The sequence below is a fragment of the Lissotriton vulgaris genome, chromosome 8 (assembly GCF_964263255.1).
Source record: "Lissotriton vulgaris chromosome 8, aLisVul1.2, whole genome shotgun sequence".
Classification (NCBI taxonomy): domain Eukaryota; kingdom Metazoa; phylum Chordata; class Amphibia; order Caudata; family Salamandridae; genus Lissotriton; species Lissotriton vulgaris.
The window spans coordinates 1,284,184,653-1,284,211,896 of NC_141696.1; the positions used below are offsets into that span (position 1 = coordinate 1,284,184,653).

At 45.7% G+C, this 27,244-nt stretch overlaps 1 protein-coding gene across 1 annotated transcript; it reads left to right on the forward strand.

The window, feature by feature from the left end:
• LOC147698621 (gap junction beta-2 protein-like) lies at positions 1-26,437 on the forward strand. The gene is made up of 2 exons (XM_086935213.1): positions 1-535; positions 24,043-26,437. Exon 2 carries the CDS (start codon positions 24,071-24,073, stop codon positions 24,863-24,865), a length of 795 nt encoding a protein of 264 aa, XP_086791339.1. The 5' UTR covers positions 1-535; positions 24,043-24,070; the 3' UTR covers positions 24,866-26,437.
• Positions 26,438-27,244: the final 807 nt, after the last annotated feature.

Sequence of the window (27,244 nt, forward strand, 5' to 3'; positions counted from 1 at the left end):
CGATTGTTCCAGCCTGCAGACACCAGGCACGGTGTGTATTGACTCTCAAACATCTGATAGTTTAAAAGTAAATGCTCCACGGGACCCTTTTCTGTGTGAGAGATAAACCAATCTCTCCACTCACTCTCTTGTCTTGAGGTAACACCTCGGATGGGGTTGTCCTGAGGCTGCGTCGGCCTTCCTCCTCCTCCCCCCCTCCTCCTCCCCGTCACCTCCTCCACTTTAAAACAGGTGCCTGTGTTTACTACGCGGTTAGTGAGGTGACCTCAGAGTAGAGAGGCCGTGGTGACGGATCAGCGGAGCACAAGACGTCAAAGTGCAGGTGGGTGGGGGGAGCGCACACACCCCCTTGCACGGAGCACGGGATAGAGGAGAGGCTGGGGCCGGTACCGACAGAGAGGAGTCCGAGCCGGGGCAGGGCACCTGCAGCAGCCCCTCTCCGCAGACACCTGAGGGATGTCCATCACTGCTGCGGCAGGGACCCCCCAGCAGCAGCAAAGCCTCTGAGAGCAAGCAGACCACGACACTGTCTCAGGTAAGAGCAATGCGTTGAGAGCGGGGGGAGGGCTGCGCGACCCCGACCTGACCACCAGGGGTCCCCATATTCACACGTAGAAAAGTAGAAGTGTTTTTGCTGGTTTTCAAGTATAATGTACCCTGATATTGCACTGTTTTAGTGGCAGAAAAAAGCACCGTGTCATGAAACATTTGGACCCACAGCATTCTGCACATAACCTGTCAGGGACAGCAATGAAAACACTTTCATTGATGCGCGGGCGCCAGCTGATTGCCAACAAGGTTTGGTAGGTATGGAATGCAGAAAACCCAACGGACCACATTTTTCGGGCACCCTGCGAAGGAGCCGGATGAAAGCATCGCTCGTTTCTATCAATGGACGCAGTGTGCACTCTGGTGTCTGTTGTATGTGGAGCGTGGCACTCAGCTACCCTACGGCAGATCAGTGGGCAGAGTTCATCTGTGAACATTGTATATGAAAAGCCAAGCAAACACGAGGCTGGCCGCACATTCTTCGTGCGAGTGTCAGGCGATGTGATGTGATAATGCCGGTTCATCTTTTCTCTGCTTCGCCTGTGATTGATTCTCAAGTGCACAGTGGCGCATGTTCACACCTCACCTTTATTGCAGCCAGTGACGTATTTCTTTCACGTACACTGAAACCTAATTTGTGATGCTCTTGCTCCCAGTGGAAACAATTTTTGCAACCCGTGCTGCTTTTTTTCCTGCTAGGTCACTGACAGATGTAAGATATAGACCCGGGCGCTTGATCTACTCTCTGGCATTCCCCCGGCAGGTTGGGCTGGTTGTAGGGCCGTGCAACAGGTTCCGGGAGTCTGTGGCAGCCTCGCGCGTGTGGGACGGAGCACCATGATTTGAGAGACTTTTTCCACAGTTTCGCTTTGCCTCGGTGACTTCCGTAAGGGTGAAAGTGATCCATGGAAAACTGATCTGGGGTTAGACAGGCGCTGTGGGGAATTCGGATCGCCTATTCGCCGTGGAGAACAGATTGCGTAAATGGGCACAATAAACTCAACTACAAGAGGCTAATAATCAGGATTATACTGACACACCTCATGACTAAAGGAGGAGGATTGTGAAATTAGGGCTCAACCACCTCTGAGATCACATGGATCAGCCCGTGCCCTGCCCGGAGCACCCTCTGATCCCAAAATCTGTAGGTGGCAGGCAGAAAGTGGGCAGGAGTCGAGCGGAGGGCAGGGTGTGCCGCAGAGAGATGGCATTGAGGAGTGGGCTGCTGGGGCTGAAGGGCAAGGACAGGGCAACAGGGAGTGGGCAGTGCAGATAGGACAGAGTGAACAGGAGGGCGAGGGAAGTGTAGAGCGAGACTGGGCAACAGGGAGCGTGCAGCAGCATGTGGGTAGCCAGAAGTGTGTCATGAAGTGTGGACGCCTGATTCTGGGCAGTAGGTAGCCCGGGTCTACCTACTAGCGGGGTAGAGCATGAGGTGGGCAAATGTGAAGGGTTGGCAATGAGTTCCCATTCAGCAACAGAGTATGAAGCAAAGAATAGCGGAGGAGAGTGGGCAGCCAAGGTTGGGCTGTGCAGAACTGAAACAGGCAGTATTGCAGTGCTTAATTTGAGCCGGTGGCTGCAGGTGGAGCCCACCAGCACGCAGTTTTGGCGAATGGCACTTATTTTTCCTCAACAGACGTTGACCCAGAGCGAGAGAGAGAAATACACAAATGGGGGAAAAGAAGGAAGAAGAGAAAGACGGAAAAATAGTGACAAAGGAGGAATGTAGGTATGAAAAAGAACTTACTAACGTGAGATAAAGAGGCAGGGAGTGCCCAGCGGTGGATGAAAGAGGCGTGAGGTGGAATCAAGGCTAGGCAGCTTTGATCTTCCCAGAAGTAGCAGTAGGCAGGATCAATGGGGCACAACATGCCCATACTTTTTTAATTTAATTTTAGGGAGTCTCCCATAATGTAAAAACATTAAATAGAACATTAAATATGACCTTGCGTAAAGCGCTCCCATTCCCTTGGGCTGAGTACGGGCTATATAAAACTGCAAAAAAAGTAGCTGCGGGATGGCCAGTCAGCTGAACAAGGAGCAAGCTTCTTGCCAGGGTGCCTGGTGCCTCAAAGAAAGGCACATTTGGGCAGTTAGTTAATCTGTCAATGTAAAAGCTGCTGGGAAGCCGGTATTGGCTTCAATTGATGGAGCCATTTGAAGCTTCCCTGAGGACGAATATTTATTCTATTTGAGAGGTATTGTAAGTTTAGAATCCTGACTTACATATTCACTGTGCTTTCTATCACAGACTGGTACCTTGTAGCAGTAAAAATACACGTCACTCTTCACCACTGTACCAACCAGGATTCTGTTTTGTGGCTCTCTTGTTACACTCACAGACACCTGCAGTCATTACATGAACCAACAGAGCTTTCATAACATAACATATCACCCCCATATTAGTTTGATTGCATTTATTTTTTATTTAAGGAGTGTGTTATTTTATATGCAGTTACCTGACAGTGAAAGACCAACAAAATATTTACAAAATATTTTGTTTTTTTAGCGGCACCTTTGTCCCCCACCTCACTCCCATTGCCCCTGCCCCTATTGCACTCAGGATCACAGTTCCAATGGCACTTCGACTGCTGGGTTTCTGTCAGTGCTGGCTGCAGGTTTCTGAGAACAGCTTTGGGCCGCAGCACTTATTGTTTTCCAAAGGTAGCACTGGGTGAGACAGGAGTACCGGCAGGAGGTTGCGAACAGCAGTAGTCAACAGTAGCTTCAGAAATGGAAGCTGGGTCCCTGGGTCCCCTGCTTTCTGTGAGGCTGCCATACCTGTCCAGTGGAAGGGTGCGGGGTTCTGAGCCTCTATGCTGAGATGGAGCACCTTGGACCATCTAGATGCTGGCAGAATCCGCGGTGGCTCCTTAGGGACCGATGCCCATCGTAGCACAGCTTGAAGGTGATCGCATTCCGTGCTTGATACCAACAATATCTTGATAGCAACAATATCCCTTTATTGGGGATTAGCTAATACCACTGGTTGCAGCAGGCGTTTTCTGTTCCAGCAGACGGCAGAGGTCACTTAAACATCTCACTCGTTTAGATCCAACAGAAAAGACACTCCCAAACCTTTATTGTGCTTGGATAAGTGTGTGTAGAAGATCATAATGTAATTCAAGGAATTCAGGCAAGGGTTGAAAAAACACCGGGCTACACAAAGAACGAGAGGTTTTATCAACACGTTGTGCACCAATAAATAGGTGCGAGCAGAGTTCCCACTTGTTTGTTTGTAGATCTGTTTCCTGGAGGGTTGTGTCATTTCTGACATGCACAAAAGTGTAAAAGAAAATGGCTGCAAATGGAGTTGAAGTGCCACTGGCGGGCATGATTCCCAGTGCCCTACGCTCCCTATCCGTACCTTCCTGCTGATCCAAGTAGTCTAGTAAGGTCCCAGGCTTTCTGATGCACAGGCCAGCAGACATGTGGATTGGCCTAAATTCCGGGGAAAATTTCAACGTATTGAAAGGAAGCCAATCAGAAAAGCTGAAGCAAACCGTTGTTTTAACTAATCTGATTGGCCGCCTTTAGATCAAGCATAAATGACCCCTTTATTTTGTCATCCGGATTGGCGCCTAGCAGCTAATAAGAATGGTTCAGACACCCTTCACCTTCCTGTATCCCTTTGTGACCCAGGAAGATGCAAGGGCTAGAGGATGCAAATGCAGCGAAGGAATCATCCGCCAGTATGGAACTCAAGTGGCGAAAGCGCCTGCACTCCTATAGGGATGCACATTTGGGTGGTTTAAAGTGGCAGAATGGAAAGCCTCATGTGGCCTGGCTAGATGCCTTGACTGTCCTGGTGGGATACCCCTAGAATACCTCAGCTCCCTGGCAACAGGAGCTGTGCAGGGGTGCCTCTGAGATGTCTTCATTCTCCTGCAGAATGTCTGGGCCTGGGAGCTGCAGTAAGTAGTGTCCTGTACAAAAGAGCCGTGTAAGACATACCAATAAACTTTGTTTGACTTTCACAAGTTATTCTGTCTCTGTATATCTTACAGAATGATACCACATTCATGCTGCAAGTCCTCCAATCCCCCGCGTGAAGAATGGCACCTCTATGTTATGATGGTTCCTCTGTTCTAAATTCTCTGTGCAGCATTGTGTTATTTTTCTCTGGGGTTCAGCCCACGCTTTATGAAACTTTTCATAAGTAAGTACATGAGGAATGGGAACACCCACAGTGAAGCAGCCTAAAACAAACAGGAGAACTCCCCAAAAGCAGCAGGCACTGTCTCCAGTGCTTTAATGAAGCCAACCAATCCAGAACCAGCCGTATTTGCGAAAACAGTGAGTCCACTCAGGGTGGGTTCCATCTGTTTCTCATTTCGCGTGCTCTTTTCACCTGCCCTGCTGATGAAGACAATTCTCCATTTTTGTTCTGCTTTTATTGGATTTTCTGCGAACACTGGGAGTTTAAGAGCCAGATCTGCCGGTTGTCACCTGTTACGGTCGGTCTGGCCCAGTTCTTGTTTTCCAAAACCTGACTCAGGGTTTACCTGAAAATGTGGGCGTTGATGTGAAAATGGCCACCAGCAGACGATTAAAACTGAGAAGTGCCCTGACACGCTCTTATTCAAGCTGCAGGCGTAGGATTGTCCTAAAGTCACAATCACTTTGCCTAGATTGAGAAATATTCAGTTTCCTACTCTCCTCTATGCTGATTACACCAGATCTGTACATCAGGCTACCAAGAGCTTAACATGCCCAGATCTGTACATCAGGCTACCAAGAGCTTAACATGCCCAGATCTGTACATCAGGCTACTAAGAGCTTAACATGCCCAGATCTGTACATCAGGCTACTAAGAGCTTAACATGCCCAGATCTGTACATCAGTCTACTAAGAGTTTAACATGTCCTGCAACAACACTGTGTGGTCCTCACCCAATATGGTGGCTGTTCCTTGACACCTTCCAGATCTACTCAAAAGCAAACGCAGGTTCCATTGTTACTTTATGCCTGTCCTGTTTGCTTTGCTTTCAGTTACATATGTGGTGAAACTGAAGCCCCAAAGTGGATGGCTTCCCTTGGTTGGAGGTCATCAGTTGTTGCAGACTCCCTTTGGCTTGAAACTAAGATTGGGCCTGCCAATCAATGACAATCTATTGCATTGTGGGTGCTATCTTAATCTTATTTCTGTAACTCATAGTGCATATACTCTGAGCCAGGCCAGGTTCAGTAATACATTATTTTGGGTAGGGCACAGCAGGGTTGGTGATGAAGGGTTGCCTAAAACTAGTTTGTCTGATATCACCTGGTACTGAATTAGTCAAAACAGTGATTTACATTTGATTTAAAAACGGCGGCACCGAGACAGTAGGCAGTCATTGCAGATTTCAGGCCTCTGTACCTTTCATTCAAATACTTCAAAAACCTTTTTGTTCATCCCTCGAAATGTGACTAATCTCTGTTTCCCGAAGGAAGGCTGTACCCACGTGCATTGACACGTGGGATCCATTTTGGCATGGGAGGTCATAGAGGCTTTGGTTGGAATTCCTCATGCGAATAAATTGTGCTGCAGATGTAAATATATTCTATTAGTTGTCCAAAACTTAAAATTTAAGAATTAAGTCTGTGACATCAATGTTGACTTCAGAAGAAGTTATGTGCATGCAGATACTACGGATAAGTTAATGACTCTTTGTGATGCCGAAGTTGATCTACCAGACAATTTGAATAAGTGATTTGGAAATAGTGCGAATTTGTATTGTAATGCACCTTTATACATTCATTTTGCTAATTCATAGAGTTTAGTAGATTGTGTAACCCTTAGTAAACCTATCCCCCAGACTTTATAATAGACACCCATCTGCCATCTCTGCATACTCCCCCTTCCATTCTTCTTCCTAAGGCTCCCTTCACCATGATAAGATCCAAGCTCATCTTTTCCCAGGACTCCCAAGGCTGTGTTGGGTCTCTTCACCCCCTCTCCCCACAGCCAGATACCCCCAAGAGTCAAAACATATGCAGCACCCCACATAAAAATGGCAAGCATTTCAAAAGTGGGGGTGTTTGAATCCTTTATGTCAGTTTGGGTAAATTACTGCCAAAAGAAAATGGTGTTGCAGGTTCCCTGAAGGAGATATACAAAACAGAGCTGGTTGTTGGAGACACATTAAGGCTAGAGGCACATTCATATATAGTTTCGTTTCCTATTGTGTTTTAGAGCACTTCTTTGTGCAAAAGGTTCTCTAATTGTTTTATTATTTGCTCTACACATAGTTTTGGTAGTAAGAATCACTTTTGCCTTCATTAGAATGTGAATCTTCAAGAAAGGCAAGTTTGCCACACACGTGATAGGGCGCACACATTGCGATAGGGTGCTGCTGGAGGAAGATCACAGCACATGTGTCCCATAGCAGCGACAGTGCACTGCTGGGTGGGCGGACACATTAGCAGATCTGTTGTCCAGCAATGGCAGGCAATTGGTGGAGCAAGCTGGCACTGATGGAGCCTTATGACTCAGACAGGGCACTATGGAGAAGAAGCCATGGCCACCAACCACTCTGAAGAACCTCACACTGCTGGGGTCTTCAGGGCTGAGGCTAGGCGCTGCTTGAATGAGCTCACACCGCCTGAGTCCCACTGCAGTGATGGAACACTTCTGCAGCAAGCCTGCAGTGCTAGAGTCCTCCTGTACTGAGCGCGTACTGCAGGAAGAAGCTAACAGTCCTGGAGGACTCATAGCTAAGACAAGGCCTGACTGAAGGAAGCTCACACTGCCTGAGTACTCCCGCAGTGACGCACTGCCGCCGAAACCTGCATTTCTAAACTCTTCTTGTGGTAGGAGGGCACTGCTGTAGGAGGCTCGCACTGCTGGCTGGAGTCTTCGCAGTGAAGACGAAGCCTTCCTGAGGGGCGCTCACACTGCCAGAGTACCATTACAGTGATATCTACAGAGGCTCGCTTTGCTAGAATCCTTCTAGACTGATAGTGCATTGCTGGAGAGCTGGCGTTGCTGTAGTCTTCATAGCTAGGACAAGGCCTGACTGAAGGAAGCTCACACTGCCAGAGCACAGCTGCAGTGAAGGAACACTGCAGCCGAAACCTGGTGTTGCTAAACTCATATTGTAGTAATAGGGCACTGCTGGAGGAAACTCACTCTGCTGAGGTCTTCATAACTGATGCAGTGCCTTACTTGAGGAATCTCACACTGCAGCGATGGGGCCCTAGTGGAGGAAGCTTGCATTGCTAAAGTTCTGTTGTATTGAGTCACCCTGCTCTGGCCTTTATAGCTGAGTCAAGGCACTACTTGAGGAAGCTTGCACTGTAGGAGTCTCCGCAGCCGATGCGGAGGGCACTGACGGAGGTAGCTCACACTGCAGGATTCTCTGCAGCTGATGCAAGGCGGAAGTGCACATAAGTACATTTATAATGGCACGGATTACTTGCCAGTTTCTGAAACCAAACTCCAATGGAAGACAGTGACAAGCTCTTCCCTACCAGTTTTTGGCTGAGACAGCTAAGTGGTTACAAATCTGGGGACATATTTACAAGCCCCTGATGCCACTGGAGCATCACTTTTTTGATGCTACTGTGGTGCAAAGTGCAGGGCCATATCTACAAGGCCACGCAAAGTCGCCCTGCATGGTTTTTCATGGTTTTGTAGATAAGGTGAAGACCACGCAGAGCAAGTCATTCCTTTACCTTACATTGCGGCAGGGAGGCATGCCATGGGTGTTCCCATGCAACACCCATGGATTTTGACGCTGCCCCAGATTTACAACATACCATGAATCTGAGGCACCGCCAAAAAGTTATGCCTCACCTGAGTAGGGGATGTATGATGTAACAACGTGTGTCAAATCAAATCAAATCAAGCTTTATTCGGTTTTTAAGTTTAAAACCATAAAAGCAGCAGAGAAAAAATACATGCATATATAAAGGCACAATAATTAATTGCAGGTTTAAAAAAGGGAAAATAAATTTGACTATTTAAAACAAACTAAAACCAGTCTTGTGCAGAATAAAAGCGCATGGTACACAGGAACCCCCTTTCAACGGATTTTATAGTTCAATACTCTGGGGCCAGGATAAAAGTCAAACAAGTCACAGATACAAATAGGGCCACCTCCAATTTTGGGCTGAGAGGATCTTAGATAGGGGACAATGTTCCTGTGTTTGAATTTAATTAAAATCAGATCTCCTGGACAGTTTTTGGGCAACGTACCCAACCATCCCACCCTCCTGACGCTAACAATACCGCCATCTAAGTCAGGTGGCAGCGGCCTATTGTTATTGAGCCAGAAGATGGCTTTGTTCAGCAGGTCCTGGTTTGTTTCAAATTTGCCCTGTCTAAGCTCTGGCACCCCAGAGAGAACAGTCACATAGGGGGCAGCTTCAGGGGGTAGGTTGATTCGATGCCTTCTTTCATGAGGAATCCTAGGTGCTATGAAAGAGACATAAGTCGGTTTAGAAGTAATATTACATCTTTTTGGGATGGGTTTGCTAGTAGAGGGATCAATTGGTGGTGCTTTTCTGTGTTCTGTAGACTTCGGTTTCTCATGGTTGGTGGAGGGCGTATAACATAAAGGAGAAGCAGTGTTTACATTTGATGGATTGATCCTTTGTACTATTTTTTCCACGCTGGACAACCTTTCTCCCAGATCCTGAATTTTTGTGACCAGGGGTGATAGGGCCGCGTTCAGCAATCGTTCAATGTGGGCCAGTAGGGTCGATTGAAAGGGGGAAACAGAGTTATTTGATGTGGCCCCCACCTTCTGTGGCGTTGAAACAGTTGAAATAGCGGGGGGTGATGAGGGGCTACAGGACATTTGATCAACATTAGCTGGAATCCCCTCAATGTTCCTTTTGGTGATTAGGGCCTGGGGCAGCGTGTTAGCTTGAGTGGCAATCATTACAGGCAATAAAGGTAGTTCCTGGGGAGTGCGGTTTGTAAGGTCAGTATTTCTGCCAGATGTGGGTGGAGTTGATATGTTAGGGGCGTAGTTTGTGCCACACAAGGCATTCAGGTCCTCCCAGATAGACATATTGTTAGGACTGCAATAGCTCCAAATTAGACACTGGACGGGTCAGGGACAAATGACAATTGGAAGCAAAAGGGTTAGTTGTGTTCGGTACCTGCTTCTATGATGGGGCCAAGTGGGGTGGCCCGTCCCGTCCTCCTCGGGTCCTCTGAGGGCCACAGAGGGCCCGCCCTTTGCCTGGGCTTCGCCCGGCGTCCCGCTCACGTCCCGCGGAGCTGGGCGGTGCTCCCCTTGTAGGCTCCTCCTGGCGCTTCTGGCGTAATTCCCGAAGCAGCGCCGCCGCTAGGGCCGCCGGGAGATGTAGTCCCGGAGCGGCGGCGCTGTAAACTGCCCAATTGGACTCCTGGCGGTGGCGGCAATATTGGGGACCTGCTCGTCTGTCCCCTTCTCCTGCCCGGTAAGTTTCTCCTGCCACCACGCTCCGCCGAGCGCTGCTCCCCTTGTAGGCGCCTCCTGGCACTTCTGGCGTCATTCCCGAAGCAGCGCCGCCGCTAGGGCCTCCGGGAGATGTAGTCCCGGAGCGGCGGCGCTGTAAACTGCCCAATTGGACTCCTGGCGGTGGCGGCAATATTGGAGACCTGCTCGTCTGTCCCCTTCTCCTGCCCGGTAAGTTTCTCCTGCCCCCACGCTCCGCCGAGCGCTGCTTCCCTTGTAGCCGCCTCCTGGCGCTTCTGGCGTGATTCCCGAAGCAGCGCCGCCGCTAGGGCCGCCGGGAGATGTAGTCCCGGAGCGGCGGCGCTGTAAACTGCCCAATTGGACTCCTGGCGGTGGCGGCAATATTGGGGACCTGCTCGTCTGTCCCCTTCTCCTGCCCGGTAAGTTTCTCCTGCCCAACGTGTGTTATTACAACGCATGCTGTTACATCCCAGTTGTTACAACAACTGCATGTTACCACGCTATGCCTTTACAACACAAGTCCTTACATCGACTTGCGCTAGGTGGCGTGCTAACAATAAAAAAGTGTAATTTAGTAATGCAACTCCAGTCCACGTATCAGTAGGGAAGGTGTTGGGATAGTAAACAACACCATTTTTAATGTTAGCACGCCATCTAGCGCAAGTCGATGTAAAAACTTGCGTTGGAATGGCATAACGTTGTTACAGGCGGTCGTTGTAACGACCGCGATGTAACAGCATTGCGGTGTACTGACCGCATTGTTAAGGATGTTTCCCCATAGTAGGCATGTCTCGGAGAAATGTTTACATTTCTGCTCGTTTTTTCCTCTTTCCCCGTGTGCTGCATTCTGCAGCACACATAGAATGAGAAAAATGCCTCTTGTGATTGTTTTTGTATGTATGTATGTATAGGCATTTATATAGCGCACTACTTACCCGGAGGGTCCCAAGGCGCTTCGACCGCTGCGAAACCCTTCCTGGCTTCCCTGAGATATGGTCCCTTAATGGGTATCTCCAGGGTGAGACCAGGCATCCCCGGCGGTCTGGTGGGGCCGTTAGTGAAGATGAGGCAAGCTAGTGCCCAGAGTTGCCGAGTGTGATCGCTGATCAGAGTGGGCACCGAGGCGAGAGAATTATCGAGTCCGCTGACCCTGGTCCAGAAACCTGCCGCGCCGGGAATCGAACCCTGGTCCCGGGCCGTCCTCTGCTCTCGGGTCTGCCGCCTCTAACCAGTGAGCCACACTACTTCACTGAGCAGGAAGGTGCCCCTTCCTGCACAAAAACAATCATGCCAATAACACAGACACCCTTGCACCATGGTGCAAGGCTACCTGCATGGGTGCATGGCTGCAATTTTTGCGCAAGTGCTGGCTGAAAGGACAGGACAGGAATGCACTGTATCTTGTAAATACAGTGCATTTCTGTCCTTTTAAATTGGCGTAGGGTAGAGCAGCAAAATGACTTGCAGCGCTGCCCTACGCCAATTCATTGTACATATGCCCATGCCAGCATTGAGTCATCAATTGCCACCAGACGTTCAGACCTTTACAGATTATCACCCATCTCAGATTAGACCGGGACAATTGTACTGATTACCACGCTTGTAAGCTCCCTCCCAGTCTAGGGTATGTTATTTTACCCAGTTAAACTATTACATCAGATTTATCATCTCCAGATTGTTCGTTCAAAATGGGGCAACCTTACAGTCCAATCCTGGGTCCCTGTCACATTACCACCCGCACTCACTGACAGTAAAACAGTGAGTGGAGTTTGGGAACGCCATTCATAACATTCATGTGCCTCCACTCAGCTGGAAAGTACCTATTTACTTCTATTGCTAGCATCATCAGCAGAAATATGGTAGACAGTTTTCAGAGATGATCCATAATTTGTAGAATACCCTCTCAGTTCTCAGAGAAGAAACAGCTACCCCTACTGACTTAATTACATATACCTACTACCCCTCCTGGGGGAATAAGCCATCAACAAGTACTCCCCGGCCATCTCTGTCCTGGGCTTTCCTTTCAATCTGACTCCAGGTGTAACCCATCTCTTTGCAGTCAGCCTTTTTGCCAGGTGTTTTATTGCCCTCCTCTTTTCCTTTTCCCTTGAGCGTTCCAAGTCAGGGCTTGCCTTGTGGTGTTTGATGCAGACTTGCAGAGGGTGTGACCATTCAAGCCCCAGCGTTTTTTCAGGATTTCTTCATGAGCAGGGAGTTGGAAAGTCTGTTGCCATAGGTCATTGTTGCTGATGGTGTTTGACATCGGATTTGGAGTATTTTCCTCACACAAGTGTTAATGATGGTCTGGACTTTGTTGGTGGTAGTCACAGATGTCCACCAAGTTTCTGCTCCATACAGAAGGATCCCGTTTACATTGGTGTTAAAAAGCATAATCTGGGTTTGCAGTGTTAGGTCTTTGGAGCAGCAGATCTTCAGCTGAATGAAGGCAGCCCTTGCTTTGCCGACTCTTGCCTCAGCATCGGTGTCTGTGCCACCCTGCTTGTCTATGACACTGCCCAGGTAGGTGAAGGCTTCAACCTCTTCAATTGCATCGCCTGCAAGAGTGACTGCAGTTGTGCTGGCCGTGTTAGCCTTCAGGATCTTGGTTTTTCCACTGTGGATGTTGAGGCCAAGTTGTGCTGCTGTAGCTGCCACATTGTGGGCATTCTCTTGCCTCTGCAGATGGGTATGGGAGTGTCACGTGGCTGCGTTAGGCCCGGGAAGAAACCCTGCCATATGACATGGATACGTTTCCTAAGTTGCCTTCTTTTCTACACAATGACTTTTGACACACATTTGCTTGTGTGACAGTGCAGGATTAGTTTCTCTGAAACTATTTTGCTTAAAAATCCACTTTGTAAGTGCACTCTCACGACACATTGAACATTTCGTACAAGGCCTAAATACACATTGTGCAAATGTTGTTCGTCAGTGAGGTGACTCAACTATCACAAGACAATAAACAAATTTAAGCTTTCCCGAAGCCTCGACAAGGAAGCATTGATGATGACATTATAAATACATATGCATGCCTGTGATCAAATCGGAGGAGCACTTTGCTGTCATTGCGAGGTCGTCGCTGTGTCGAGGGCTTAGCCCAGCTGATTCCTGTTTGCCCTCTGCGAGGAGGGATGCCCAACTTGTGAGCAAAACGAGAACCTACATATTTTGCCTTCAGGTTAATGGGGGGCTAGATCATCCAATAGGGGATTCTTGGCAAAACACCCACCCTAGGCAAATAGGTTAGGGAACGCATAGTAGGAGTACACTATACCCAGTACTTATATGCCAGCATATATGCACTGTTTTATCACCATGATGGAATCATTTCTTCTCATCATTTTCCTGATATTGCTAATCACTTTTATCTGCTTCTGGCTATTGATTATTGCAGGGCACACCTCTTATACAAGAATCACAATGGTTCAATAAATATTGAAAATACCACTTTGTGTACTTCTTGTGTGTCTCTCTGAGCGAGCATGAGTGACTGAGTAAAAAGGTTCTAGATCAGTTAACAGGTTTACTGGGGAAATCAGGGTTGTCATGTTCTGAGGTTGCCCAAACCATTTGTTTACCTTAGTAGGATTAGGAGTGTTTATTATGGCACTGTGAGCTTGCTGGTCTATGGGTCAACATCTCCCAAGGGGGTGCATAGAACCAGTCTGGCACCATCCCAATGTGTAGCTTGTCCAAACAATTAACACTTCCTACTGAGAAAGTGAAAACCATAGGACAGGAGAGTAGGGCCAGGTCATCTGCAAAGTCCTGGTCATCGAGTGCATCGAAGGTGTCCACGGGATCCCATGTCTTCTCCTTGCTGTGGAATTATCCAGTCTACGACCAACAGGACGAGAAAGGGAGAGAACAAGCAACCCTGGCGGACTCTGGTCCTCACTTGGAAGGCTTCCATGAGTTGTCCTCCATGGACTATCTTGCAGGTCATTCCCTCGTAAGAATTCCTGATGATTCTTATGAGTTTAACTTGTACACCATAGAGGTGGAGGAGTTTCCAAAGAGTCTATCTGCCCACGTTGTCAAATGCCTTCTGATAATTGATGAAGTTGACATAGAGAGGGGAGTTCAATTCCATTGACTGCTCAATGGAGAGGTGCAGTGTTGCAATCTGGTCTGTGCAAGATCTATCTCTGTGGAAACAAGCTTGCTTGTCTCTCAACTGAGCGTTGACCTGTTCCTTCAGTCTGATCAGGATGACTCTGTTGAACACTTGCCTGGAGTTGATAGAAGATTTATGCCCTTGTAGTTGGCACAGTTACTCGGTTCACCTTTCTTGGGTACCCTGATGCGATATCCCTCCTTCCAGTCTGATGGCCCATTTTCCTCTTCCCAGATCCTTCCAAACATGGGGTGGAGCAAGTCTACTGATGATTCAATATCTGCCTAGAGTGCCTTTGCAGGAATTTTGTCAGGTCTTGCTGCCTTCCCATTTCTCAGATGTTTAGTGGCTTGCTGTATCTGCCATAGAATTTCCTTGATCCTGTGAGCCACCCCCAGTTAGGAACAATTTACAGATTTTCTCATATGCTGCTTAGGCATTGCTGGGAGGGAACTTACAGGGTATAGCACTTCTGGTCAGGATCTTGCAATGTGTAAATACAGCTATGAGGGTCTTAACATTTACAGCGTACTTGTAGAAGGTAACTGGGACTGAAATGGCACTGCTAGGCTGTCACTCTCGCTAGCAAAAAACTCGAGAAGAGTGCCTGACTAGCAGGGCACTGCCTGTGGGAGACTAGGGCTTTATTAGGGGTGGCCTCTGGTTGTCAGTGCACTGTTGGAAAGAATTCCCTTTAACAGGATACTGCTGCTACAACAATGCAGTTTGTTTTGGACACTACAAACTGTTCACTGAAGAATACAGAAATATGAGATTAGTTTGCAGATAAATCCTACATTTTTCAGATCATCAAATTTATCATAAAGTCATTGAGGGGTACCCGGTATGTTTAAGTTTATCTTTTGAAAGTAGTGGCAAGAGAAGTTCTGTATCACATTGTGCTATCATAAGACACCTTTGATGTCAATGTATCACTGGTTTATTCATTTTACACAAAGAGCTTCATATACTATAAAATGCCAATGTTTAATTTATCGCAGATGCTTATTTAGTGTGACCAAACCACTGGGTGCTACTAGCGCTCAGATTTGGCCTTTTTCATTTCCACTCCACTGTTATCTGTTCTTTCAGTTCCATCCATGCGGTTCTGGAGTACAACTTCCAGGATTCATACCATTTTAAATTAAAGCGTGGAATTGTATATTCGGACTTCTGTGACACAGACTAGATTGTCTTTTTTTAGGGCAGGGCCACAAAAATGTGCATATGGATGGCCCTTTTCTGTAATGACAAAATGGCAGAGGTACGCTAAAAAACAATGACGTGAAGGGTGCCTAGGGTATGTGTTAGGTTGAGTTCAGGCATTTCCACCTTTATGTGACCCAGAAAGTAGAGATCATTTTTAAACCTTAAGTCTAATTCATGTCTTTCTTTAAACTTTTTTATTGTTTTATAAATAAAATAAACATATAGCTACAAATTAAGTAATAGTGTAAATTAACTATTGTATAATTCCACATCCTTTGTATAAAGCCTCCAAATAATAACCTTGACCATCAGAATGACTGTAGAAGCAGGAAATAACTGCATGCTAGGAAATAAGGTTTGACGGCGCTATCGGCTGCACAGCACACCTCAGCAATGTTCAATTGTCACTCTGCTCAAGTTGGGACATGATCACAAATGAATTCAATGTCAAACCTCCTGGAAGCAGTGTTTTATAAAATCTCACATCCTTTACAATACATTTGGAGTTAAAGTGCCTAAACATACACTGAAAGGTAATTCTGACAAATAAATACGGTGCTTTCATGGTATCAATACACCCTACTACCAATTATAACTCATTGGTTCTGAGGCACACACCAGGTCACAGTCCAAATGGTCACGTTGACCAATCCTTCATTCGACTTCCAGGCACTATGGGGGGCTTCATTTTACCTCCAGGCACTATGGGGGGCTTCATTTTACCTCCAGGCACTATGGGGACTTCATTCGACCTCCGGGTTGAACACAGACACTTCCGCTAAGGGCTTATCAAAGCCCTCCTGACACACTCACTCTAATTTAATCGACCGACCAGTCAGTGCTTTATGCCAATTATCAAAGTGGTTACTACCGCAGCATCATTTTGTACTTCACAGCTACTACATAATTCTTGCTCTTGTCAGAAGTAGGAATGGTCCCTTTATGGCTCTGGGATATTTCTAGCCTCTTAGAATAAGTGTTTAACGAAGCAACATTTTTCGGCTTCCTCAAAAAAGAGGTATATCAATTTTTCCTGGTGACATCCAGTTCTTAATGGATACTTTTAACCGCATCGCTGCGGCGGTTATTTTTCCTCTACGCGGCTTTTTTCTAAAAAGCCGCTCAGCTCGTCATCCGCACACGACCACCGTGGCTGATGACGAGCTGAGCTCGTCATCAGCATCAAAGGGGTTAAGCCTTGTAAAAGTTGTTGAAACACGTGTCGACTGCCAGCGATACACATGAATTGTCGACCAAGACCTGTGGGTATATTTATGGCTTACTTTGAATAAAATCTTCCACTTTGGAATTATCTTTAAGGGACTGATCAAGCTGACTATTTGGACTGGGACCTAGGGTGTGCTTCGGTATCAATGTGTCATGATCACCAATGGACACTTAAAAGTAAGTTGTGAGGAGCTAGTTCGACGTTAGTGTTCCTGACATTGCATTGAGACCCATTCATTTCAGTTCAGTCCAGTGGTGGTGCATGGATATGCCTCATTGGTTAAAAAGGAGAGCTGACGTTTTGCGCCTTCATTGGTGCTACAGTGCTGTTCTGCATGCAAGTCTTTGCAGCTCTCTTGCTGCTGCAGGCTGAAGAGTATTCTGCTGCTTTATGCCATCTCCTGGGTCGTTTCTTAGGAGGGTTTGGCTCTTCTGCTCATGTTCTGCTTAGTGGAGTTAGCCACTTTGCATGAAAGTTTTCCTTATGATCATTGTCTTGTTCCTCCTGTTTGGGACAATGCACGAGGAAGCATAGTTCACTCTCAGTGAGTCCCACATTGAAGTATTTACATATTCAGTCTTGCTCTGCTTTCAGGTATGACTGTGTTGTCCTTCTTTGATCTCTAAGATGGCCGCTAGCCTTGTGCCTGGCCCTCAGTTGCTTGTGTCTAGGATTCTTCAGTGTATAGACTTTCTGTTAGAATGTACTTCTGTTTATCAGGGTGTAGCATATCACGTTGTTCTGTGTCTCTACTTGAGTTTCCCAGTGGGTTGCAGATTTTGAGTTTCTTTCATTAACAAATTCAGTTATTGTGTTACCAATGAGAGCCCATTGTTTTAAGTGTGCATCTACCTGGTATAGAACCGTGTTATTGTTTAAACTGCTCGATCAAGCGTTTCAGATTGATTTTCTATCGTATAAATATAACTGTGAAGAGTAGCCCCCCCTACCCCTTCTGCATGTCGCCGGGAGTTAGGGGTGACATGGAATGGGACGTGGTTGATGGGACCTGTCACGCGCATGTCCGACAGCCTAACACGAGCTGCACTGGAAACGAGTTCCAGCTTCTCAACCAAACAGATCGTGCGCGCCCTCTAGTGTTCATTAAAAGAATACTTTACTAAGTGGTGTATTTATTAAACTCACTTATAATAGTTGTTTCAGAATGTATGTGTTGGCATAAAAGTACAGGACACATTCATAAAACTTAGTCAAGCATCCTTAATCTCTTCCACATCCTGGTCCACTTGAACCTTCAGCACGAGAGAAAGAACCGCCATGTTCTGAGTTTAGCACTGGCTGAATGCAATTCTATATGATGTTAAATGACACCTCTTCGAAATAAATAAAATACCAAACCCCATTTGTTAATCACCGTATGGTAAGGAGGTTAGAATTGTTGCTACAAAGTGTAACATTACCATTTCGCTCCTCCAAAGCCATCAACCTATCCACAGTATTACTAGTTGAATGTTTTCTTGTGACGTGTAATATTCTTCAAAAGCTTAGAAGTGCAAAACATACACACTGTGTCCAGGCTTTTTTTTTTTTACAGTAGCATCATTATTTAGCTGGTCGTAATTACCTGTAAGCTCCCAGTCCTGGCATCAAATCAAAACTATGCATTGACTAACTCAATAATTAATTCCCAACGCCCTGCAAGTTTTTCTTTTTAAATATTCATGACGTCAAACTGAAATCTGCCAAACTGCTGACATTAAAACGTATTACTGCCGAAGGGAGGGGTCAGAAAAAAGGCTGGAGTTTTGCCACAAAGGACAGGTTGCATGCTGTACACCAGTGACTGGCCTATTTTGGAAGTGCAAAACGTTCTTTTCAGTCAGTACATATGTTGTTCTTGCACTGTTTGATCAGTGCAAACAAATATCTATATGGACAGTGCAAACGTCACCAAATGTCGGGAGTTTCAATACCTAATATTAAGGAACTTGTAATTTGTATTGAAATAACACCGGGGTAAATCACCAGCTCTATCCGGTTCCTTACTTGTCGCCTATAGGTTAGGCTATTCACTCTGACGACTGTATTGTTGGTGCTTTTCGCTTCTGTCCACCTCCAAGCAGCAGTCTTAAGCATGGGCACGCTGGGCAGTTGTCCGGTGGCATACGGAACCCATGCAGACCAGAATTAACCCACTTTTTCTGTTAAATATTGTTATTCCTGTGAGTGGTTGTGTAGGCAGGCCCCAGTGCACTGCTTTGCTCGGGGGCCTATAATGCTGTTAAGACGCCCCTGCCAAGGTGAACAGCCATCGCAAGACCTCACTGCAGTTCTAGCTCATGCTGCTGCATGTGTAGAAAGGCAGTAAATCCCCAGATGTATGCTGGCTTAAGATGCAGGCTGACATTTCCACACTGGAAGCACGATAACTCACACGTGTCCAGTGTGGAAATGACCCCACTAAATGTCTGTGAATATGAACAAACTTTCGAGCCATAGGCCATCAATAGATTTCACGCTTCCTCTTTCCCACTTTTAATGCTAAACCTATGGTATTAGAAAATCTGCCACACTGGGTACAAATTGTGGGCTTCGTGGCCAAGTAATTTTGCAGTCCCCATCACTGGTATTCACAAAATCACAGGGTTTGCAACCTCACATTTATTTTTGGTAATATTGAATCCATGTTGTGAGTCAAAAGCATTTCTGATGTGCAAAATGGGTTTACCATCTTAGGCATGGAGGCGATACCTCCTAATTGCGATGTCTATAGTATGTATCAATGGTTTGCGACCACTATTGCGGTTGTAACCCATTGAATAGTTTCCTTCTCCTCAAAGGAGGTGATAACTAATTCGGAAGGAGGAAGCTGTCCCCTTTGGACAACTTCCCTTTGGGGTGTTGTGTGGGGTGACCAGGGGAGATCAGGCAGCAGTCCAAGGGAGCATTGCCCTCTCCCCTGATAACTTCCCGAATGGGATGTGGTTTTTGAAGAAGTACCAGTTTCTTTTAGTGAACAGAGGCTGCATTGACAAAATATCCTGTTTGGGTATGCAGACACTGAACAAACATTGCCGTTCCTTGCAGGCCAACATCCCCGTGTTTGCTGCCAGCCCCAAGGGGCCACAAACAGCGACCTGCCTAATTAATATTCATTGGGCAGGTCATTTCAAATCATTCTCTACCTCAATATTTTGCAATGCGACCTAGTGGTGCGTTTGCAACATTGCAAAAATAACAAGCATTTACAATGCAATTGGTCTGGCAATTTGTGAGAGTTTGAGCTATTGGTATTTGACATGACAATGCCTTTTATTTAAGCGTTTTGAAAATCTACAAGTGGTGCGCAAACACGCAGTTTGTACTTATAGTCCTTGCTTTCGAGAAGCAACGTCTATTAAGTACAAAGTGCATGTTTACGCACTCCTTACAGGTTTTCATAACACATAAATAAAAGCCATTGTCATTTACAACGCCATTAGCTCAAACTCTCGCAAATGCGAGACCTATTGCATTGCAAATGCTTGTCAATTTTTGGTGTGGTTGAGCCCAAGTCTTGGCTATCTTGAAAGGGCATACTGCTCACGTGTTTCCATGTTTTTTTTTAAACATAGATGAAGGTCAACTTGTTATGTGGTGAGCCGCATGGAATGCACAGATAGTATAATGCTGAGCAAATTCCCTCATCCCGCTACGTGGGCCCCGAACGTTCCCGTAATGCCTCCCTCACCTTTACGGTGTAATTAATGACCTGCTTCACCCTGACAAGTATCCTCAAGGACAACTTGACAATCCAGAACACAGAGAAGAGGACCCACAGGCAATGTGTAATGTTTGGAAATTCAGCCAACCACTGCGCTGGAGATGACCGGTAGTCCCACCATACATTAAAATTCTGATCTCGAGCCAGTCTGCAAGCTCAGAGGTGTCATAGTGAATGCCCTCACATGGGACCAGTTGCAGGCACAGATCAAGAAGGCGGACACAACTTGCTACTGCTATTGAATACCGAAGGCCGCCATGTTTGAAGGGACTTTAATTGAGCTAAAAAGAAGCATGTACTGTAATTTAAACACTGTAATCCTACTGCAATTGTAACTTTCTCCAGTTTGTCGGAAACAATATGACTCAATACTTGAATTTAAAATACAGCTGCAGTTGCTAGGAGAGACAGTGAGTATTTGCAGCTGTGCAGAATAAAAACAAGCGCTGACCTGGGAGGGATGGTGGGTGCGGACAAGCGATGACCTAGGAGGGAAGGGTGGTGGCAGTAAGAGGCAATCTGGGAGGGGTGGTGGGGAAGAAGTTTTGAGGGTTGGGATGCAGAGACCTAAGAAAGCTTCAGAAAACAAGCCCAAAAAAAGAGAAATAATCCGCCAAAACAAACGTAAATAGACTGAAGCGCACAACGTCATGTTATAGGGCCAGTCTCCATGGGAGGGAACCAAAGACATGAGGGAGGGACAAATACAGGCAAACCACAGCTGAAAAGCAATAATTTTGAAGCAGCAGGAAAAAGAACAGATAAAAAACGATGGGCGTTTGTAAAACACACAGAGTAAATACAGCATGTCTCTAAGAGACAGCGCATGCGCTGCCCAGCCAAGACCTAAAAACTTGTCTCAAAAAGTCAGTGCACAATCTGAAACCACTTTTTACAGTCTTTGATACATCGGGTCTATATGTTCCTCAAATTCCATGTAGATCTGAGCTGCGAAACATAAATTAAATGTACTATTTTGGCACACAATTTCTTTCTTCTTAGGTGCAGAATTGGCCTTTCATCTCTCTGTGCCTCTGGTGAAAAGGTGTCATGTGGCTCTTTGTAGAAGTGCTCGTTTTCAACTCTTATTCACGGCATAAATGCACTATTAGATGTGTTTTAGAGTTGCCACCAAATTATGTGTTGCGTGCATTGCTGAAAATATCAAGTACAACTTTCTGAAAAACAGGTTTACATAAGTGAAAGGAGCATAGACAAGACAAATAGCCTTCAGCAAAAGACACATAGGAAGCCTGGTCTGCACCAAGAGATCCACGGAGCAGATAACGGTGGTCAGTGATTCAGCTTGCAGGGCCTTCTGTCTGGAGCTGTGGTCAAATAACTGCTGGTTCTTTAGCAAGGAATGGGTCACACAGTGCACAAGCACAGGAAGGCCCCCGTGTGATGCCATGGAACAGTCTCCGGCGCGTTTAGGGGACCCCAAGAGTTTCCCTTGGATTGTGCCACGAAGCAGGAGTAGCCGATTGAGGAACCACTTCTACGACATGAAGTGAAAGTTCAACTGGAAGTTAGCCAAAGGCGCGTGAAACCTGAGCAGAAACTGCCTGGGGCCCTGAGGGCGAGTGTATCTCTGCTGCTTGTGAAGTGCTGAGCTAACATCCATTGCTACAATAAATTACATATTATCCACGAGTAAGTAGAAGCGCAGCTCAGTTTCTGCCGGGTCAATGTTCATTTACAGAATTATTCCCTGACGCCAGTTTTTCTGCGATGGGGCGGCTCCTCCTCTATGGCGGAGGAGCTTCGCCCCGCTGCTTTTAAGCAGTGCGTGGCGCACATAATAGAAACATAAAATGATAATAACTTTGCGTTATAATTTTATGCTTCCTGCTGCTTTGTGGGCGGGCAGGTCTGCAGGGCTGCTCTGCTCTCTGAGCAGGGCAGCGGAGGAGTGGTTTGCCCACTCCTGAGTGCGCAATGACAGTTTGGTCGGCACTCTCGGCTGCCCAAACCATTCATGTGCATTTTCCCCTTCTCCATGCAGGCTGCATTGCAGCATTGTGATTGGCTTAGGGGACAGAGCCTGGCTGCCTACTTCCTGTTCCTGGAGTTGAAGGCAGGAGAGCAGGAGCAGAGACGGGGACCCAGCGGAAAGGTACATTTTTTTTTAATTCCCCCCATGCGAGCCCCCTCCAAACCCCTGTGCCTGCCCCACCACCTATGAGTCATGCGGGCCGCCACTGTTTTCTGGTGTTCGCAGACACTGTAGTGAAGGGCCCGCTGACAGGAACACATGCACGCTGCTGTGCGCTGTAACATACATACACAATACCACTCAGATAGACTATTCTTGTCGGCAATGGCCTCTAGCGACCATCACCCATTAATTTACCTCCTCAAACCACACCCGGCCTTCGGAGTGAAAAGTGGATACATTATACATAGTAGAGGCCGGGTGGCACTCTGCAGACACCAATAAACATGAACACAAGCAACATTGTCGATATATTTCTGTAGCCAATCTAACCTTCCTGGCTATCTCTTCAGTATATATTGACATCCAAAACTCCTCCACATAATCCTATTGCACTTTTCTGGTGCCTACATGAGACTAGAAGTTCCCTCCAGACACATATTTAAGCACCAGGCACTGCAGTCCCTCTCCCCTCTTGCCCATCACCCAAGGTACAAGTCCTAAAAAAGAGAAGTGGGGGGACTAACCAAGTTAGGCAGTATGCAAGTGACATCATGGCACATGCCATCGCAGCTCTTGACATGACATGAAATCCAGATTTGCATTGGTTAGTAAATCCCAGTATACAACTTTGCATCAGGTTTGCCTCAGAAACGTAAAGCAAACCTGGTGCAAAGCGTTGGTAAATCAGGGCCGATGTGTATCTCTTCTGGTATGCGCTAGGGATGGAGAGGCTCATTGGAAGGTGAAGCGGTAGGACATGGTCTGTCCTTGTTTCTCTATGTTTATCAGATATTCACCATTTCACATTCATGATTGATGCAATCATCTAATGTTAACCTTAATGACAGGTACACTGAAGGTAACTGCAATACGTCTTTATATACATTTGTTTGGGTGTATGTGATTTTATTATTTAAAATCAATCTGGGTGATATTCATGAACAAATAAATTCATAAGGGACTGCTTGGCTCAGTCTACACGAGAAGGCTAGCAGCCATGACCTCTGGGTATGTATAGAGCACCCTCAAACATAGTAGGACCTTGCTACAGGGTCAAAGACAATTGTCTCTCGAGATTAAATGTTTAGGGTCCCCAATGTCCTATTGTACACCACCAAATTGTTGTCATCACATACTTTACTCATTCCAATTTTATGAAAGCATAATTTTCTACAGCATTTAACGTTCTCTCATTAGATTACCTATTGTATAATTTCAAAATTGGGTGGCATTCATCTTCTCCAAGTTTCATCTTCTGTACCATGTTAGTACCATGTTATTTAATGTTGTCTAAGTAACCATTACCATCTTTTTGATAGGGACTCTGTCACTCTGGGTGTGGTCTAGTCCATGCTGCACAAAAACTCAATAAATAAAGGACTGTCTACCGTAGACCAGATACAGTAGTATTCGCTTTTACTGGAATAATTTGCTTCAGAAGGATGAAAGTTGATTTTATTTTGTGGGGTTGAAACTTATACACTAAGTTGCAAGAACATCTGCTCAACTAATGCAGGAAACGTTTAATCTATTTTACTAGCCGCCATAGCTTTCAAGAAAATCTTGTGCCACTAGGTCACGCAGCCCTTGATATGAGAGTTGTGTTGTGTTCAGTCTGTGATGGATGGCTATGTCACCTAATGCTTTCATTTTATTTCGTTAGATCTTAGAAGCAAGACAAAAAAGAAAAGATGGATTGGGGGACGCTGCACGAGGTGATTGGAGGAGTGAACCGCCACTCCACGAGTATCGGCAAAATCTGGCTGTCTGTCCTGTTCATTTTCCGCATCATGATCCTGGTGGTGGCCGCAGAAGCAGTCTGGGGAGACGAACAATCGGATTTTACTTGCAACACCCTGCAGCCGGGGTGCAAGAATGTCTGCTACGACCACTATTTCCCAATCTCTCACATCAGGCTGTGGAGCCTGCAGCTCATTATAGTGGCCACTCCTGCCCTCCTAGTGGCCATGCATGTTGCCTACAAGAGGCATGAAGAGAAGAGGCAACTGAGGAAGAAAAAGAATGGCGCCCTTGACCCCGGTGAAATCGAAGAATTGAAACTGAGAAAGATCCGTATCGTGGGCAGTTTGTGGTGGACCTACACCACCAGCATCTTCTTCAGGCTTCTCTTTGAGTCCGCTTTCATGTACTTGTTCTACTTCATGTACACTGGGTTCCAAATGCCACGTCTGGTGAAGTGCGACGCGTGGCCGTGCCCCAATGTGGTGGACTGCTTCATCTCCAGGCCCACGGAGAAGACGGTCTTCACCGTTTTCATGGTGGTTGTATCTGGCATTTGCATGGTGCTCAACGTGGCCGAATTGTGCCTCTTGATCGTCCAGGCTATCTGCAGGCGATCGAGGAAGGTGGCCAAGTACCACAAGAGCAAGACAGTGACACCGAAAGAAAAGGAGCAGAACGAGATGAACGAGCTGTATTCAGGCAGCTGTCAGAACACAGTCTCCAGTGTGTCCAAACTGAACTAAAGTTAAATGCTCTACTAGATGAAACTTTGACAATGGCATCCCATTGCCCTCCACACCTAGAAGGATGACAACTCATCTCACGGAGTTCTAAGATTATTCACATTTTTAAAACATATCAGCCCAATTATTTAATCCAATGATTAGTTTGGCAAAATACAACCTGATTAAGATGACTGATTCGCAATCTATTCAACTACAGACATTGAAAAACACAAGCGAAATAACAGCATTTTCTCAGTTATCTTCCATCCTCAGTGATCAGAACAAATCAGGGGACGTGCCTGCAGTGATTGTTTTCATTTGATTTTTTCTTATTAATTCAGAGGGCAAAAAAAGGAACAATTTCTAATTTGGGACTGTTACACGAGTATTGATCGGAATTACAATAATAGTGTATTGCCTGCCCGCAAGTATTTTTTTTAATGTAAAGTCTTATTATTTAAAATGCTATGCAGTTTAATGTAATAGTCTTTGATATAGAGCACAATGCAATTTTATAGAAGAAAAAAGAGAGAATTTCAGTATTATAACCAATAGCAAGTCTATTTGGTAAGTGATAGGATGTTGCTTTGAACATACTGCCAGATTTGCTACTTTTATACAATTTTGCCAAGAGAAGTGTTTTGTTTCTATACACACTTTGTTTAGATGCTTATTTTTTATGAAAAGTGAAAAACCTAGTTAAAACTTGAGAATGTTGGCATGCAATCTTCTGCCATTTCCCCCTTCTTTGCTCAGCCCTCATAACCTTGCATTGTGGAGGTCTCTCCACCTCCAAATGTCCATCTGCAAATCTGTGGATATATACAGGTAATACTGTGGGAACAAGCTAGAAGCGTAAGAAAGGTGGTAGGTCACATCTTGCGCTGAACCAGCTTGTTCTTATGTGACATTGCTGAGGTCATTGATACAATGATCAAAGCAGAGCTTCAACAGCTTAAATATGGAGGTGCTATGGGGACTTTATTGTTGACGTACAAATGATACCTTTCCGCAAGTAGGTCAGCATACTGAACTTTTTGGAAAAGTGTTGAAATACAACAGTATGGGATTGACCAGTACAGTAAATTAGTTGTAGTGGACACTGGTTTATGGATATGTACTCTTATTTTCAGACCTGTCCCACCTACTCATCGAATTCAAAGTGGTCATATGGTGTTATATTTCTTTTTTACTTGACGTCACAGATGTTACAAGTCTCTACACACTTAATAAAATTCACTTGTGGGTTCTGGTGGACACGAAGGACAATTTGCTGAAGAACCCCAAGAAACAAATAGGTTTACCTGCCTTTGCAAACATAATTCCATGACAGCTACAACTATTAATGCAAAGTTCATGAGGATCACAAGTCTGCTTCAAGAGACTGGAAGAGAATTGAAAATTGCAGAATCCACTCTTCGGATATCCTTTGATCATCTTTACAAAAGAGATTTGTTCTAATGGCTGCTAGTATGGGAATCTTCACTGCCACGTGCAATGTTGCTGGGTGCTTGGTGGAAGCTGTGAATACAAAATAAGACAATTGTTTTCAAGTGTTCTATGCAGGAGCTCAAATAAACATCATTTTTTAAGGCTTGCCTTCTCTGTGGCAACTGTTTTGTGTCTTTAAGGCTGATTAATTATTGATTAAGATTTATAAACATGGATTCTTTGTTGTCCGGCTTAGAAGAAGAATACACAATAGCAATGCAAGCATGGTGTCATACACAATGCAGGGCCTCATTGACTGTTGGACCGCCAAAGTGCAGAGCAGGGACACTATCACATCAAAGAACTGTGTGAGTCCAATATGTTTTTGGAGAGTAACAGCAGTTATTGAAATTGTTTTTGGAATACAATCAAATAATTGGAGTGAAGTCGTGTCAATTATTGTGTCAGAAAACTTGCAGTATTGAAATTAAAATTTGAGGGGGGAAAAGTGATGAGTGGAAAACTTGAATACATCTCAGTCACTGGTAACTACTCTGGGCCAAATTCCAATTTGAACAAAAATGCATTATTTCAAAAACATCTTAATATGATGAATGGTTTTTCTGGACCCGCAGGTGTTATGCACTCCCCACTCTTTTGAAGTATTGAGCAGAGGGAAGGGCATAAACAGCAATGTGTTAGCTAGACAGTCACCGGCACAAAATTATTAGCAGGGCCTTCAAAGTTTTTGCTGGTATGACAATGAGCCCATGGATCAAAATGTGGCGATAAACAATGAATGACACCCACAATCCAGCAACCAGGAAGTTGTTGACACGTGACATATGTATATTACTTTGACAGTGTGACAGTGTAGTTATAGTTAGATAGGACTTTCCAGAGGAATTTTTTTTGTTCCCTTTGCTGTCATATGATAAATCTACATGAAACATTCCCAAAAAAGGT

Coding starts and splice junctions, on each gene's coding strand:
- LOC147698621 (XM_086935213.1), top strand. CDS start 24,071: ATGGATTGGGGGACGCTGCACGAGGTGATTGGAGGAGTGAACCGCCAC.